The following is an 18,383-nucleotide window of genomic DNA, read 5'->3' as shown; positions in this document are numbered from 1 at the left end:
CGGGCGGGAATCGAACCCGCGGCCTAGCGCTTACAAGGCAGACGCACTACCAACTAAGCTAACTAGGCTGGCTTCCATGACTTTTTTTCTATCTTCCTGCAAACAGCTCTAAAAACTCTAAGCCCAATAAATAAAATTAATTCTAAAAAAACTAAAGAAAACTTACAAGTTTATTTCGATGTCAGTGTTGTTTGAAAATTACCCAATAAAAATAAAATTAATTCTAAAAAAACTAAAGAAAACTTACAAGTTTATTTCGATGTCAGTGTTGTTTGAAAATTAAAAAAAAGAACGATAAAACTTCTCGTATCACAAGTATAACTCCGACGCGGTCACATGTTTTTCATGAACTGAAGAATCTGAAGATACGAAATGTACGAATACGATATTACGAGCATTGTCGGGACGATACGATGTACGAAGCATGCAATTATCACGCGTCTGGGGGAAAATGATAAAGAGGAAGAGGAGGAGAAGAAGAAGAAGACTACAAAGAAGAAAAGAAAAAATAAAATTCAAGAAGAAATGAGTGCACATAACGCATGCTTGATAAAATAATATTATACCCAGGGACGATACGATGTACGAAGCATGCAATTATCACGCGTCTGGGGGAAAATGATAAAGACAAAGAAGAAGAAGAGGAGGAGAAGAAGAAGACAAAGAAGAAAAAAAAAATTAAAGAAGAAATGAGTGTAAATAACGCATGCTTGATAAAATAATATTATGAAGAAATGGATGATTTATAGATAATATTCGCACAGTTTTCTATAGAAAAATAGCCGTTCTTTGCCCAGTCTAGTTACCCCGACGCACTACCTGCCAAGCTAACTAGGCTGGGCAACCTCTGGTTAGAACTTTATCCTAAACATTTAAGGTCCGTTCTCGGAACGGCTGGCTTCCTGTCCTCCTTCTCTTTACGATAAGACCTTAGCAGTTACAGTTCGATCCATCGTCATACCAAAACAACTTTGAAGAAGAAGAAAAAGAAGACAGCCCAGTCTAGTTACCCCGACGCACTACCTGCCAAGCTAACTAGGCTGGGCAACCTCTGGTTAGAACTTTATCCTAAACATTTAAGGTTCGTTCTCAGAACGGCTGGCTTCCTGTCCTCCTTCTCTTTACTATAGGATCTTAGCAGTTACAGTTCAATCCATTGTCATACCAAAAACAACTTTGAAGAAGAAAAAGAAGAAGACACAATTTTTAGTCCGTCGTTCCTTTATTAAATTACAATAGTAATAATAAAAGGTATAGGGATGGACTATTGTATTCGCCACGGTGTATGTCTGTGTGTCTGTTCCCAGTATTCGCTTCGGTGTCTGTCTGTGTGTCTGTTCCCATAGAAGGACTTATCCAAACCTGGTCGACCTATATATCAAATAAAAGGTCTCTTTATCAGGAACACGAAAGTGGTGGTGCAAATTTTGTCCAGAAAACCATAAAGCCAAAAAACCAAAAAAAGGGAAAAAGGTAGCAGAACGCGTTTGCCCAGATGGTCACGCACCCGGATACCAACCACGCACAACGTCGGTTAACTTTAGTGATCTATCAATTAGATAATTAGTAACTGGATTGGAGTATTCAACGTGTTGTCACTGATTCTTCATGCTGCATAAAGGTGGATTTCCACCAACGCGGTTTCTGATAAGAGTGGGTTGCAGTTGCAGATAAGGTTCCTCTGATAACTTCCATTTAAAACAATAATAGAAATAGTTTAGATTACAGATAGGAATTTGTTAAAGCAGCAGCGGTTCTTAACCTTTTTAAATTGGTGAACCACTTAATTATTTATTTTGTTAACCACTGGGCCATTACTTGGTAGGTATGCATGTGATCAGCTCCCATGGCAACAATTTTCTAAAAGTATTAAAAACCATTACCTATAATTTTATTTTGTGAAATATGAAGTGAAAAGTTGCTTTTGGAAATACAGCCTTGATCACCAGGACTTGAAAATTGCAAGTTAAAACATCTTTTTATACAAAATCAGGAGATCTATTTTCCCATTGTTTTGTGTTAAACTACGGGCTAAAAAATTCCCGGAGGGACGGGCCCAGCTTGTTAATACCTATATATACGTAGACTAAGTACCACAGGTAGGTACCAACATAAAGCTCTAAGGGTTAGGTGGTAGAGAACGCCTCCAGCGTTAACCTCAAGTAGTGGCTAGTGTTTATCTACTCAAGTGTCTATCAAGTTATCTATCCTAGTGTAGTGTAGTGAATATGAGGTACATATTAGTCTATCTATAGACATATGTTAAGTGAAGGATTGTTGACCTTCACAATGCAAAATGCATTGTGTTCACATCCATTGACAACAATACAATTTGTTTCTATACCTACTCACTATGTACATAATGTGTACCTACATTACATTACATATACCTTCCTAAATAGATAGGTATTGTCCCCAATGATTTAAGTACCTAGATAAGTATATTATTGGCATGTTACTATTATTACTATGTATTAGTATTAAAACGTCTATTCTTACACAATTTACACTGATAACTGCTTCACATTTCTATAGGTACCTTATTTAGGTATGTATACCTATACAATAGCTTGTATGCATAATATTGTATTGGTGCATGTAAACATAACATAAGTAGCTAAGTAGTCTTTACTTTACACTATACCCTATACCACTTTACATGTATAGGTACTACCTCATTAAAGTAGATTCATTGAAATACGAAGTGAGTTCTAATTTTTAACCTGGTGAATTTGACATCTCCACTAATCTTTTACCGTAGACATAGGGAAACTAGACATCTCCACTAATATTTTACCATAGACATAGGGAAACTTGGCATCTCCACTAATATTTTACCATAGACATAGGGAAACTTGGCATCTCCACTAATCTTTTACCATAGACATAGGGAAACTTGGCATCTCCACTAATCTTTTACCATAGACATAGGTAAACTAGACATCTCCACTAATCTTTTACCATAGACATAGGGAAACTTGATATCTCCACTAATCTTTTACCATAGACATAAGGAAACTGCACATCTCCACTAATATTTTACCATAGACATAGGGAAACTAGACATCTCCACTAATCTTTTACCATAGACATAGGGAAACTAGACATCTCCGCTAATATTTTACCATAGCTTCATAGGGAAACTTGGCACACCCACCAATACCTAAATGTTGTTCGAAGAACTTGAAATAAAACTTAGGTACCTGCTAGGTAGTTCATTGCACTGTAGATTCTGTGAAACTTACACAGAAAGCGAGACCCCAGGGGAAGCTATGTACTTGTACATGTAGGTTGTAGGTATCCTTGAAAATTGAAACTAGACATCTCCACTAATATTTTACCATAGACATAGGGAAACTTGACATCTCCACTAATATTTTACCATAGACATAGGGAAACTAGACATCTCCACTAATATTTTACCATAGACATAGGGAAACTTGACATCTCCACTAATCTTTTACCATAGACATAGGGAAACTTGACATCTCCACTAATCTTTGGCTGTAGGTAAACTAGTCATCTCCACTAATATTTTACCATAGCTTCACAGGTAAACTAGACATCTCCACTAATATTTTAGCATAGACATAGGGAAACTTGGCATCTCCACCTATACCTAAATGTTGTTCGAAGAACTTGAAATAAAACTTACCTGCTAGGTAGTTCATTGCACTGTAGATTCTGTGAAACTTACACAGAAAGCGAGACCCCAGGGGAAGCTATGTATGTAGGTTGTAGGTATCCTTGAAAATTTACTTACCTATAGGTATCATATATGCTGGACTGATTCCACAGATTTTATTCATACCTCCATACGTACTTATGATGGACAGTGCGACTTTATTTATTAACGAATTGATAGTTTTATTATCTAGGTAGGTATGTATCTAATTAATTTATGATCGAATATTCTAACTTTATTTATGAATAGAGTATTCTGAATTTATGAATGCACCTTTTGTAGGCACTTTGCATGTGTTACTAGTAATGTAGTAGGTACCTAGTTTTACTATTCTATCTCATTCATAATATGCACTTGGTTTTACAATCTAAATTTATGAATGCACCTTTTGTAGGCACTTTGCATGTGTTACTAGTAATGTAGTAGGTACCTAGTTTTACTATTCTATCTCATTCATATGCACTTGGTTTTACAATCTAAATAATCTACAAACCAGTCTATAAATCAAACTAACATTCTGGACAATAAATTTTGCACATGCAATGGCATCGAACTCTTGGATGACTCTTGCTAAATAGTTGGTAGCTGGATTATGTTACTAGATTATATCTAGGAATGCTATCTATTTAGGTTTGGTGAGTAAATTGATTTCATAGCAAAATAAAATAAAATTGTGCTTTATTACCAGATTGCCACATAGGTACCTATGGTAGCTGGATTATGTTACTAGATTATATCTAGGAATGCTATCTATTCAGGTTTGGTGAGTAAATTGATTTAATAGCAAAATAAAATTGTGTTATTACCAGATTGCCACATACCTAGATTCCGAAAAAATATTTACTAGGTACAATTATGTGAATTCATTAAACTTACCAAATAGATAATTCCTACCTACCTACCTACCGACGTACCTACAAAGGTAGGCATTGCTTTGGTGCTACAGCTAAATTGATGTTTGTTTGAATAACTAATGACGATGACTAGGTAGTTGGCGGATATGTTTGTGTGGTAGCTGGATTATGTTACTAGATTATATCTAGGAATGCTATCTATTCAGGTTTGGTGAGTAAATTGATTTAATAGCAAAATAAAATAAAATTGTGCTTTATTACCAGATTGCCACATAGGTATTTTGTTAGGCCACATAGGTGATTCCGAAGAAATATTTACTAGGTACAATTATGTGAATTCATTAAACTTACCAAATAGGTAATACCTACCGACGTACCTACAAAGGTAGGCATTGCTTTGGTGCTACAGCTAAATTGATGTCTGTTTGAATAACTAAAATGACGATGACTAGGTAGTTGGCGGATATGTCCAAAATACTTTGTTTTATTTGTACACAAAGAACATTACAATTGATAAACAAAGAAAAACAATATTGAAAAGCATTTGAATTTGTTAGCATATTTGAAATAACAATTGAATTAGTGTGGGAATTAAGATTGTTTCGATTACCATATCGATTACCATGAAATCTTTTAAATACCCACACCATTTCAATTCGTATTCAACAAAAATACCTAATTACAAAATTGTCATCGCCTATCAATTGTCTCCTTTTATACATCCTTAGTTGAAAAAGACCCAATGTGCCTTGGCATGTGTTGTGTTGATTGTTTTCGGCTCTGCTCTTGGAGTTTGGGGCTCACTCAGCCTTGTGAGGAAAGTTGAGTAACTATGTACTTTAATTGAGTAGTGACCAGTGGCAGTATTATTAGATAAAAAGAAAGCGTAAGTCCATAATCTTGTTTATTATGTCTTCCTCGTATTTCGCAATGTCTTCTCTAATTTTCTTTTTAGCTAACTTCCTTATCTCGCAATGTACTTAGCAACCTCCATGGTGGAGTGGGTATCACACTAGACTTGCACACTGGAGGTCTTGGGTTTGATTCTCGGCGGGGTCGATTGTTTTCGGCTCTGCTCTTGGAGTTTGGGGCTCACTCAGCCTTGTGAGGAAAGTTGAGTAACTATGTCCTTTAATTGAGTAGTGACCAGTGGCAGTATTATTAGATAAAAATAAAGTGTATAGAAATGGCAGAATCAGTAAAGGAGGCTCTTAGTTTTGCTGTGATATCCACAAAAATTGTGAAGAGTCTTTCAGCTTCACCACAAATAATTTACTTGGGTTTGATTCTCGGCGGGGTCGATTGTTTTCGGCTCTGCTCTTGGAGTTTGGGGCTCACTCAGCCTTGTGAGGAAAGTTGAGTACCTATGTCCTTTAATTGAGTAGTGACCAGTGGCAGTATTATTAGATAAAAAGAAAGTGTATAGAAATGGCAGAATCAGTAAAGGAGGCTCTTGGTTTTGCTGTGATATCCACAAAAATTGTGAAGAGTCTTTCAGCTTCACACACAAATAATTTGCAGTATTGTTAGATAAAAAGAAAGTGTATAGAAATGGCAGAATCAGTAAAGGAGGCTCTTGGTTTTGCTGTGATATCCACAAAAATTGGGAAGAGTCTTTCCGCTTCACCACAAATAATTTATGATACCTATGAAGTGTATAGAAATGGCAGAATCAGTAAAGGAGGCTCTTGGTTTTGCTGTGATATCCACAAAAATTGTGAAGAGTCTTTCAGCTTCACCGCAAATAATTTATGATACCTATTATGTTTCTTTCTTTGGTTCCTTCTCACAGTTTGAGCCTTACAGCAAAGTTAGAGAGACAGACTACCAGCCTAGACATTCTTATTTGATAATAGTCGCGCGACACGTTTCCACTATGCGATTTTTGCCGCGCGACCCTGTCGCGCGGCAAAAGTCGCGTTGGTGGAAATCCACCTTAAAGTTGGATTAGAGATTAGACCCTTCTTTCATAAAGTCCTTTTTGTGGTGTGCACATTGCATACCTTATACTATTTTCAGGCAGCCATACAAAACGTAACTTCGCGTCCTGGGAGAAATGATGACGTGTTCGCACCGCGTATCGTGTGAACGGAGCTTGATTTTTATTTACATCGTTCATTTCTGTATTAGTCAACACGAACAGTGATCTGATCAAGCTTATCATTCAGAGTATCAAGAATGATCTCCAGTCTAGGTGAGTTAACCCCGCAGAAGGTCCCGGGTTCGATGCCGAGAATCGTAAAAAAATAGTTCTCTTGATTAGACAGCTGAACCTCTAACCTGACTGGCTAGCTTGGAGTTACAAGAGGGGTTTAAGTACATGTTTTGTGTGAATATTTTACATTTTTTTTTTAACATTTACCAATACAGACATAATAATCACACATTTAAGCATGTTATTCAGAACCGGAGGTATTAAAAGTTATATTTTCCGTTCGGAAATGAAAACGATTCCAATTCTGATGGTGTTCCATCTTAAATTCCTATGGTTTAGTACAGGCGCTCACGCCAAAAGAGGGGAATTGAGCTTCGGAAAAGGAGAAAGTGCGAAAGGAAAATATGATTGAAATCTGCAGCCAGCTTTCATACCTCCGTCTTCGCTGCTATGGTCTTATCGTCCCGAAATCGAAGAGAGAAGGAAGACAGGATAGGAGAAAGCCAGCCGTTCCGAGAACGAGAACCCGCGGCCTAGCGCTTACAAGGCAGATGCACTACCAACTAAGCTAACTAGGCTGGCTGTCGGGAATATTTGAATCTTGCTTTAAGTTAATAAAAATAAATTTTATTTATTATCTTCTTTTCTCCTTTGTTTTCCCATACTCACACTCATTTTCCCATCCCCTACTTTTTCCCAGGCAAAAGCAAGGAAGCGGAAATCAAAAGGATAAACAAGGAGCTGGCCAACATCCGAAGCAAGTTCAAGGGAGACAAAACTTTGGATGGCTATCAGAAGAAGAAATATGTGTGCAAGCTCTTGTTTATATTCCTGCTGGGACACGACATAGACTTTGGTCATATGGAGGCAGTCAATCTGCTGTCGTCTAACAAGTATTCTGAAAAACAAATAGTGAGTGTCCACTGCCTTTTCTTTCTTAATTTCCCCAATGGCTTTCTCTACTTCTGCTTCCATGATACTACTGCAAGCTCTTGTTTATATTCCTGCTGGGACACGACATAGACTTTGGTCATATGGAGGCAGTCAATCTGCTGTCGTCTAACAAGTATTCCGAAAAGCAAATAGTGAGTGTCCACTGAAATATTTTTCTCTCTTAGGCGCGTTTCGCACTGAGGTAACATGTCGCAAGTAGCAAGTCGCAAGATGCTACTGCTTACGTCCTGAAACTTGTTCAAAGAAACATGAACTTTCACATTGGAGTAACAACTAACAACATGTGACAATAAAAAAGATTCAAAAAATAATTTTTCCCACAAACAATCACAAGTAGCAACCAACAAAACTCCAGACTGTTGGTGTTGAAGTAACACTGTTACTTGTTTCCAGGGTTCAAGTAGCAACATGTATCCTCAGTGAGGAAGGTTTCATTTGAAATAATGGTCTGGTCTTTGAAGATGCATGCTACGTAGCATCTTGCGACTTGCTACTTGCGACGTGTTACCTCAGTGTGAAAGCCGCCTTATGTGTGTAGGATAAATTTCGCTCCGGTTGGGAATTGCACCCGCGACCTAGCGCTTACTATGCACTATGCAGGCGTGCTACCCTCCAAGCTAGATTCGTAGAAGCTTTTAATTTAAACAAAGTTTTTTTGTTTATAAAATTTACACCTATTCTGTACCAAATACATAAGACCTTGTTTAGACTGCGGGAGTAAAGGGACTTTTCATTCTCATTCTGGCACTATAAACAGGATATATTCTATTCTACATCTAAGCAAGCCTCGGAGAGGCCTTTTTGTCTAGCAAGCTGGCAGTTCCTCAAAGTGTTCTCTCTGCTTTTAAAGACCAAGTACAAGTCCTCACGATGGTTGACTGCGGTTCAGGACGAGCCAGCCAATTTAACAATGCTAGAGCTAGAGACCATCACCCCGGTGTATAGCAGATACAAAAAGACATCTTTCTTTATTCTGCTATCGCCATTCGGCGAAAGCTAAAGCCGCTACAACAACAACAACAACAGGCCTTTTTGTGTACGATCCCCCAAGCTAACTAGACTGGCTTATCTGATTCTTATTGCAGGTATATCATGATTTACTATGGACAGGTTCCTACTATAAGTTTGATAGTAGTCAGTCTAGACATTCAGATTCTATCATGGCGGATCAACTATGTGGCTATTTGTTCCTTAAAGCTAGTGGCGTCAATACAGAGGTAAGGTTTTTCATTTCAAAGTTTTTTTTTATGATTTTCATTTTATCTTGTAATGATATTTCTAGCTTGGCCACCCAAATTTGCTCGAAATTAGGGCTGATGGAGAGGCTGACGAAAAACGCCTACCCCGTCTGAACACGGGAAAAGGCGAGTAAAAGGTGGTTTAATTTTGGTTTCAGGATTCAAGGCACTCAGTGATTTCTGTAGTCCCAAACTCTCACATCATGCCGGCTGTGCGTGGTGATAGTATGCGGGGACTTGCTGTCTTCATATCAGACATCAGAAATTGTAAGTTTCAAATACTGAATTTTGCATCCGTTTTTGTTTATTAAGGTGCATGTGTAGTAAGTAATAGGCCATAGCAATTACATATGTATCTATTTATGGGAAGAATATCACAGATAATCCTAGTTACTTACTTAATATAGTTTTAGAAAAAATAAATAAACAATACTCTCTCTAACATATTTAGTTACAGTGTATAATTACTGTTACATACTTGAATCAAATTTTTCTTTATTTTGTAGGTACGTAGGGCAAAACATAAAGTATAGTAAGTTGTACTTATTACTTATTCATAAGTTAGTTAAAAAGGGGGAAAGTACAGCATTGGTGAATTGGTATTTGTGGGAGGATTGTCACACAAACAAGTACTTTCACTACTTAGATAATAAAATAATAGAACAATAATAGAACAAAAAAATCATTTTCTGATAAGGTAGGTCAGTGTTCTTTTTACCAACTGATTGACCCAACTTCGAATCCCAACAAACTCTCACCATTCTTCCACCTTCCTCCACTGCCCCATAATGCACATCCTTGTCTTTATTAACAACTTACTTACTTGGTTTGCTTTTCAGGAACCCTATCCATGTTAACTTGGCCATGCAGTGTATTGCCAACATTGGCAGCAAAGAGATGGCGGAGGCATTCGGTCATGACATTCCCAAGCTATTAGTATCAGGGTAAGTAGCAGCACCTGCTCGTCTGGTAATCAAGAGGGCGTGGGTTCAATCCCTGCTGAATCGTGATTTTATTATTTTTTCATTACTTCAAATAGGGAGTAGACCAGCTTAGTCTGGCTGGGGGAGGGTACCAACCTGAAAGGATACCAGCCTGAAAATTAAACAGGGAGGATACCAGCCTGAAAATTCCCTTGCTAAGGAAATAGCAAAGGTTGAGTGCGAAGGACATCCACTTGTAAAATTTTTGTAGCCAAAACCAAAGGTCCGTCCAAAGCAATCACCTAGGGGCTGATTGAGAGGTTGAGGAAAAACGCCGACCCCGTCTGAACACGGGAGAAGGCGAAGAAGAAGAAAAACAGAGGGAAGTTTAACTACTGAGGTGTTATTGTCTGCAATTCAAAGATAGGACAGGGTAGGACAAAGTCAGCCCTTCCGAGAACGAACCTTATCTGTTTAGCATAAAGTTCGCCTCGGGCGGAAATCGAACCCACAGCTTAGGGCTTAAAAGGCACTCTACCTTCCAAGCCAACTAGGCATGACTTAGGAGAGTTTTTCCGCGCAAACAACTGAATAACTTTTGTTTTTTATAAAAATACTTTTTTTTGCTTTCGCTTTTTATTATGCCACAAAGTGGTATGTTTTGTAGGGATATGTACCTACCTACTTGTTGAATTTCATCCCTAATATTTGTTCATTCCAGAGACACCATGGACGTGGTTAAACAATCCGCTGCCCTGTAACCAGCTGGGCCAGTTTTTGTCCAACCGGGAAACTAACCTACGGTATGTATTCACCGAAAGCAACTTTCTTGACCGCGCGAGTACCACACTGGGTTCGATTCCCAGCAGACTGTTTGTTGAAATACGGAATACGGGGTACTCTCAGCCTCGTGAGGACAAATTTACATAGTAGCTAAGTCGATTTTTTCCGAACGACATGTGGAAATGGCCCTTTACTAGAGTTAAAATGAAAATGGTAGGAACAGCAAAGGAAGCTCTTAGTAATGCTATCCACAAAAATTGTGAAAAGGCTCTCAGCTTCAGCAACTAATATTTTATCCTGAACGGATACATAAGGTTCGTTCTCGGAATGGCTGGCTTTCTCCTATTCTGTCTTGCCTCTCTCTTCGGTTTCGGGACGATAAGACCTTAGCAGTTACAGTTCCCTCTGTCAAACCTCTTGTAATTTGTAACCAGCTGGGCCAGTTTTTGTCCAACCGGGAAACTAACCTACGGTATGTATTCACCGAAAGCAACTTTCTTGACCGCGCGAGTAGCAAAGTCGATTTTTTCCGAACGACAAGTGGAAACGGCCCTTGACTAGAGTTAAAATGAAAATGGTAGGAACAGCAAAGGAAGCTCTTAGTAATGCTATCCACAAAAATTGTGAAAAGGCTCTCAGCTTCACCAACTAATATTTTATCCTGAACGGATACATAAGGTTCGTTCTCGGAACGGCTGGCTTTCTCCTATTCTCTCTTCCTTCTCTCTTCGGTTTCGGGACGATAAGACCTTGGCAGTTACAGTTCCCTCTATCAAACCTCTTGTAATAATTATTAAGAATGCCTCTTGTTTGGTCACAGGTATCTAGCACTAGAATCCATGTGTTCCCTGGCCAACAGCGAACTATCACACGAGGCAGTGAAGAAACACCAGGAAGTAGTTATTCTGTCGATGAAAATGGAGAAGGACGTATCCGTGCGGCAGCAAGCGGTGGATTTATTGTATGCGATGTGCGATAAGAGTAACGCGGAAGATATCGTACAGGAGATGCTCAACTATCTGGAGACGGCGGACTATTCCATACGGGAAGAAATGGTGAGTGTTCCGTGGTTCTGGGTTCGAGTCCTCCCAGTGTCGAAAAAAAAGCACTCGTCATTCGACTGTAAATACCTACCTATTTATTTATTGTGTATTTATTTAAGGCCAGCAACTCACTATGGGGTAGACCTGACAGGTATACCTGATCAGGTCCGCCTGTCAGGTCTACCTGATACCTGATAGTGAGTGGCTTCCCTAAGGGTTTTTAAGTCACATAACTGCTAAAGTGTTCAAAGACGAGGATAAGGCAGGATAGGAGAAAGCCAGCCTTCTGAGTATCCGTTCAGGATAAAATCCGCCCCGGGAGAATTGAACCCGCGGCCTAGCGCTTACAAGGCAGACGCGCTACCAACCAAGCTAACCAGGCTGGCCAAAAGATGATTAGTTTGAGCAACTAATTTTGCTGACAGAAGAAAAAGTTCTAGTTTTTGCTTTCCGCTTTAAGGAGCACGGAAAGCTGTCCTAGTGATTCTAACGTTGTTTATCAAAGTTATCCCACTATTTCTGACTTATGACTTTTTTCGTTGAATAATGGTCAATGGTATACTTTTCCCCAGGTACTGAAAGTGGCGATCCTGGCCGAGAAGTACGCGACGGATTTCACGTGGTACGTGGACGTGATACTGAACCTGATCCGGATAGCAGGGGACTATGTCTCGGAGGAGGTGTGGTATAGGGTCATACAGATAGTCATCAACAGGGACGAGGTGCAGGGCTATGCCGCCAAGACCGTGTTCGAAGCCCTGCAAGCACCGGCCTGCCACGAGAATATGGTCAAAGTGGGCGGGTATATTCTAGGTGAGTAGCTTATACATCAATTTTTATTATGTATTTGAAAAGTACAAAGAGTTCCCTCTATCAAACCTCTTTTTACAGTTCCCTCTATGAAACCTTTTTAAAAGAAGACAGTTTTTTCCTTGTTCATGTCAACAACCGTTTTATCCCAAAACGGCCAGAGGATTAACAAGGTAATCTACAACTTCTTAACGAGTATGCAAGTACATAATTACATGATCTATTTAGGTTATGCCTATCATTCTATAAGCTAAATAAATAAAACAACATTAAAATTAATTTCTCAATTATAGCGGTCTGATATGGACATTAGGTATAAAGTTTACTCATGCCGACAATAGGTACCTCTACTTGATAAGTCCATAAATACCAAATTCGGCATTTTGCTCAGAAGTATTATTTAAACGCCAAATCCAAGAAGTGAAATGGCCAGCCTAGTTAGCTTAGTTGGTAGTGCGTCTGCCTTGTAAGCGCTAGGTTGTCGGCATAAATTAAGTTAAGGTTCAGCCAGCCTAGCTAGCTTAGTTGGTAGTGCGTCTGCCTTGTAAGCGCTAGGCCACTGGGCTCGATTCCCGGGGCGGATTTTATCCTGATGGGATAATGTTTGTTCTCGGAACGGCTGGCTTTCTCCTATCCTGTCTTCCTTCTCTCTTTGATTTTATCCTGATGGGATAATGTTCGTTCTCGGAACGGCTGGCTTTCTCCTATCCTGTCTTCCTTCTCTCTTCGATTTTCGGGACGATAAGACCATAGCAGTTACAGTTCCCTCTGTCAAACCTCTTAAAAAAAAGTATTATTTATCTAGGGGGAAAATGAACAAAATGGCCTTTTTTGGTACTTACCCTCATAAAAATATTTTAGCACTAGAGGTGCCATTTTGCCCCGTGTTCCCCTACCTACTCCTACCAAATTCAGATCTTTTTATCCTCCTTTTGGGACAAGCTAGCAGCCTTCTTACATAGCCTCAGTGGGGAAAAAGGTAGCAGAACGCGTTTGCCCAGATGGTCACGCACCCGGATACCAACCACGCACAACGTCGGTTAACTTTAGTGATCTATTAATTAGATAATTAGTAACTGGATTGGAGTATTCAACGTGTTATCACTGATTCTTCATGCTGCATAAGAAAATCCATTTTACCTACCTAAAGTTGGATTAGACCCTTCTTTCATAAAGTTCTTTTTGTGGTGTGCACATTGCATACCTTATTAAATTTTCAGGCAGCCATACAAAACGTAACTTCGCGTCCTGGGAGAAATAATGACGTGTTCGCACCGCGTATCGTGTGAACGGAGCTTGATTTTTATTTACATAAAAAAACAGCTGATTTCTCGAGATTGATCATTTGGCTTTTTTTGCAAATGGCGGCGTGTTAAAAAAATCATTAGCCGTGTTTTTTACTGAAATTTATTGGAAAACCCAAGTTATTTCAAATGTTTTAAAAAGTTTTTCCTTATTTCTTTCAAAAGAAGTATTCTTTCTTGTTGTTTCTTTTTTCTTTGAACCGGATTTAGGTAAGTAAGACACTGCGAGAACTTTCTCTTACATCGCCCTGTTCCATTGTAGGAAAAGCCGATTGTCACTCGGAATTCTCGGAAAGTTATCTGGAAAATAGGTAGTAGGTGGATTAGGGGGTAGCTGAGGGCTTACAGCAATAAGAAAACTGTCTCCACACCTCCTTTTGAATGAAAATTAATCTCATTTCGTTTCTTCCTTATTGAAATGGTCCACTTCCTTTTCTTTGGAGCTCTGCAAGAAACTGAAGCTGAACTGATTGATTAACAAGGTTGGATGTTCTATTCATCACCATGATTTTCTTAAATTGATAAGGAAATAATTGAAAAGGCTTTATTCTTTCTTGTTGTTTCTTTTTTCTTTGAACCGGATTTAGGTAAGTAAGACACTGCGAGAACTTTCTCTTACATCGCCCTGTTCCATCGTAGGAAAAGCCGATTGTTACTCGGAATTCTCGGAAAGTTATCTGGAAAATAGGTAGTAGGTGGATTAGAGGGTAGCTGAGGGCTTACAGCAATAAGAAAACTGTCTCCACACCTCCTTTTGAATGAAAATTAATCTCATTTCGTTTCTTCCTTATTGAAATGGTCCACTTCCTCTTCTTTGGAGCTCTGCAAGAAACTGAAGCTGAACTGATTGATTAACAAGGTTGGATGTTCTATTCATCACCGTGATTTTCTTAAATTGATAAGGAAATAATTGAAAAGGCTTTGAACTTGCTTTGCTAGAAATACCTAGGTTTATACATATGTGGAATGTGATTGTTACTGACATTCTTGTTGGCTCTTGTAATGCAGATCCTATTGAAATAGTGCAGTCATTGATTACTTATCGAAGATTGATTACCTACTTAACAAGTTAACAGGTTTCATTTCAACTCCAGGATCTAGAAACAGGATCATGAGATTCATGACAAATTCTCAGAAATTAGGAAACACTCAAGATACAGAAGAAGATCAGATCTTTTATATTAATTGTTCACTTCTGAGAATGATATGACAGGATCAAACAACATTGTTATGTGAGATTGTAGGTCCCGTAGTATGTAAATACACAGAGACTGTCCTCTGCCTAGGTAGGTACATTGTTGAACATTGGTTACATTTTGTCTTCTATCTCTTTAGCACTTATAACTTCACTGTTCTTATTTCAAACATTTGTGGAATGTGATTGTTACTGACATTCTTGGCTCTTGTAATGCAGATCCTATTGAAATAGTGCAGTTATTGATTACTTATTGAAGATTGATTACTTAACAGGTTTCATTTCAACTCCAGGATCGAGAAACAGGATCATGAGATTCATGACAAATTCTCAGAAATTAGAAAACACTCAAGATATAGAAGAAGATCTCAGCAGATCTTTTATATTAATTGTTCACTTCTGAGAATGATATGACAGGATCAAACAACATTGTTATGTGAGATTGTAGGTTCCGTAGTATGCAAATACACAGAGACTGCCTACTCTGCCTAGGTACATTGTTGAACATTGGTTACATTTTCTCTTCCATCTCTTTAGCACTTATAACTTCACTTTTCACTGTTCTTATTTTATTTTTCTTTCTTTGGTTCCTTCTCACAGTTTGAGCCTTACAGCAAAGTTAGAGAGACAGACTACCAGCCTAGACATTCTTATTTGATTTTTCTCTTCCTCCTCCCCCATCCAGATCTACAAGACTACACGTACTACTTTGTCCCAGCTCCGTGGCTCAGTGTCAAACTGCTGCGTCTCCTGCAGAACTACCAACCGCCCGACGATCCCGGTGTTAGGGGGCGGCTCAACGAATGTCTAGAAACCATACTGAACAAGGCGCAAGAGCCGCCCAAGTCTAAAAAGGTGCAGCATTCGAACGCCAAGAATGCGGTCCTGTTTGAGGCGATTAGTGTTCATTTCTGTATTAGTCAACACGAACAGTGATCTGATCAAGCTTATCATTCAGAGTATCAAGAATGATCTCCAGTCTAGGTGAGTTCACCCTGCAGAAGGTCCCGGGTTCGATGCCGAGAATCGTAAAAAAAATAGTGCTCTTGATTAGACAACTGAACCTCTAACCTGACTGGCTAGCTTGGAGTTACAAGAGGGGTTTAAGTACATGTTTTGTGTGAATATTTTACATTTTTTTTTAACATTTACCAATACAGACATAATAATCACACATTTAAGCATGTTATTCAGAACCGGAGGTATTAAAAGTTATATTTTCCGTTCGGAAATGAAAACGATTCCGATTCTGATGGTGTTCCATCTTAAATTCCTATGTTATTATTAAATATGTTTCCTTGAAAAAGTCCACGGAGATGGACGAAACTCGAGTCGGATAAGATCAAAACCGGAACGTGTATCCATTGTATCATATAAAAGTAATAAGTTTTGTAGTTACCTAATTCATAACTTTAAATTCCTATGGTTTAGTACAGGCGCTCACGCCAAAAGAGGGGAATTGAGCTTCGGAAAAGGGGGAAGTGCGAAAGGAAAATATGATTGAAATCTGCAGCCAGCTTTCATACCTCCGTCTTCAGCCAACCCACTACAATAACTACCAAGTGTACCCTAACAACCCTGCTTTTTTTTAAGAGGTTTGATAGAGGGAACTGTAACTGCTATAAAAGGAAAATATGATTGAAATCTGCAGCCAGCTTTCATACCTCCGTCTTCAGCCAACCCACTACAATAACTACCAAGTGTACCCTAACCCTGCTTTTTTTTAAGAGGTTTGACAGAGGGAACTGTAACTGCTATGGTCTTATCGTCCCGAAATCGAAGAGAGAAGGAGGACAGGATAGGAGAAAGCCGGCCGTTCCGAGAACGAACATTATCCCATCAGGATAAAATCCGCCCTGGGCGGGAATCGAACCCGCGGCCTAGCGCTTCCAAGGCAGACGCGCTACCAACTAAGCTAACTAGGCTGGCTAACAACCCTACTTGTCTTCCTGGTTATGAAACGATTTATTCAATAACTTATTACTTATTATACAATAGATATCTATGCTCGTAGGTCAGTGTTCTTTTTACCAACTGATTGACCCAACTTCGAATCCCAACTCTCACCATTCTTCCACCTTCTTCTACTGCCCCCTAATGCACATCCTTGTCTTTATTAACAACTTACGAGTACCAACTAAGCTAACTAGGCTGGCTAACAACCCTACTTGTCTTCCTGGTTATGAAACGATTTATTCAATAACTTATTACTTATTATAGAATAGATATCTATGCTCGTAGGTCAGTGTTCTTTTTACCAACTGATTGACCCAACTTCGAATCCCAACAAACTCTCACCATTCTTCCACCTTCCTCCACTGCCCCCTAATGCACATCCTTGTCTTTATTAACAACTGACTTACTGGGTTTGCTTTTCAGGAACCCTATCCATGTTAACTTGGCCATGCAGTGTATTGCCAACATTGGCAGCAAAGAGATGGCGGAGGCATTCGGTCATGACATTCCCAAGCTATTAGTATCAGGGTAAGTAACAGCACCTGCTCGTCTGGTAATCAAGAGGGCGTGGGTTCAATCCTGGTAATCAAGAGGGCGTGGGTTCAATCCCTGCTGAATCGTGATTTTATTATTTTTTCATTACTTCAAATAGGGAGTAGACCAGCTTAGTCTGGCTGGGGGACTTTAAACCGGGAGAATACCAGCCTGAAAATTCCCTAGCTAAGGAAATAGCGAAGGTTGAGTGCGAAGGACATCCACTTGTAACATTTTTGTAGCCAAAACTAGAGGTCCGTCCAAAGCAATTACCTAGGGGCTGATTGAGAGGCTGACGAAAAACGCCGACCCCGTCTGAACACGGGAGAAGGCGAAGAAGAAGAAAAACAGAGGGAAGTTTGACTACTGAGGTCTTATTGTCTGCAATTCAAAGATAGGACAGGGTAGGACAAAGTCAGCCCTTCCGAGAACCAACCTTATCTGTTTACCATAAAGTTCGCCTCGGGCGGGAATCGAACCCACAACTTAGGGCTTAAAAGGCAGGCACTACCTTCCAAACCAACTAGGCGTGACTTAGGGGATTTTTTCCGCGCAAACAACTGAATAACTTTTTTTTATATAAATACTTTTTTTTTTGCTTTCACTTTTTATTATGTCACGAAGTGGTATGTTTTGTAGGGATATGTACCTACTTGTTGAATTTCTTCCCTAATATTTGTTCATTCCAGAGACACCATGGACGTGGTTAAACAATCCGCCGCCTTGTGTCTTCTGCGTCTATTCCGTACCTCCCAGGACATTATCCCCGGGGGTGAATGGACATCCCGTATTGTACATCTTCTCAACGATCAACATCTGGGTGTTGTGACGGCAGCGGCATCCCTGATTGACGCCCTGGTCAAGAGGAACCCTGAGGAGTACAAGGGCTGTATTGGACTGGCTGTGTCCCGGCTGTCCCGCATAGTGACGGCTAGTTATACAGGTAATG

General features: G+C 39.3%; 2 protein-coding genes across 2 annotated transcripts in view; one reads left to right on the top strand and one right to left on the bottom strand.

Annotated features, from left to right (window-relative positions):
* LOC113470337 overlaps positions 1 to 428 on the bottom strand; it is a 24,339-nt gene extending 23,911 nt beyond the window's left edge. The window contains exon 1 of the mRNA XM_026828709.1: positions 248 to 428. The gene's annotated coding sequence lies outside the window, so the exon portion shown is untranslated. The remainder of the gene's footprint in view (positions 1 to 247) is intronic.
* A 9,301-nt stretch (positions 429 to 9,729) lies between these two features.
* LOC103516257 (AP-2 complex subunit alpha) overlaps positions 9,730 to 18,383 on the top strand; it is a 17,625-nt gene continuing 8,971 nt past the window's right edge. Inside the window, 5 exon segments of the mRNA XM_026828708.1 lie at positions 9,730 to 9,830; positions 10,531 to 10,566; positions 11,017 to 11,064; positions 11,413 to 11,647; positions 12,208 to 12,448. Of these exon segments, the coding sequence (XP_026684509.1) occupies positions 9,751 to 9,830; positions 10,531 to 10,566; positions 11,017 to 11,064; positions 11,413 to 11,647; positions 12,208 to 12,448 (640 nt within the window). The 5' untranslated portion in view covers positions 9,730 to 9,750.

This window comes from Diaphorina citri, unplaced genomic scaffold, assembly GCF_000475195.1.
Source record: "Diaphorina citri unplaced genomic scaffold, Diaci psyllid genome assembly version 1.1 scaffold1526, whole genome shotgun sequence".
NCBI lineage: Eukaryota > Metazoa > Arthropoda > Insecta > Hemiptera > Psyllidae > Diaphorina > Diaphorina citri.
Note: the sequence above shows the minus strand (reverse complement) of the source record. Positions and strands in the feature narration are given on the sequence as shown.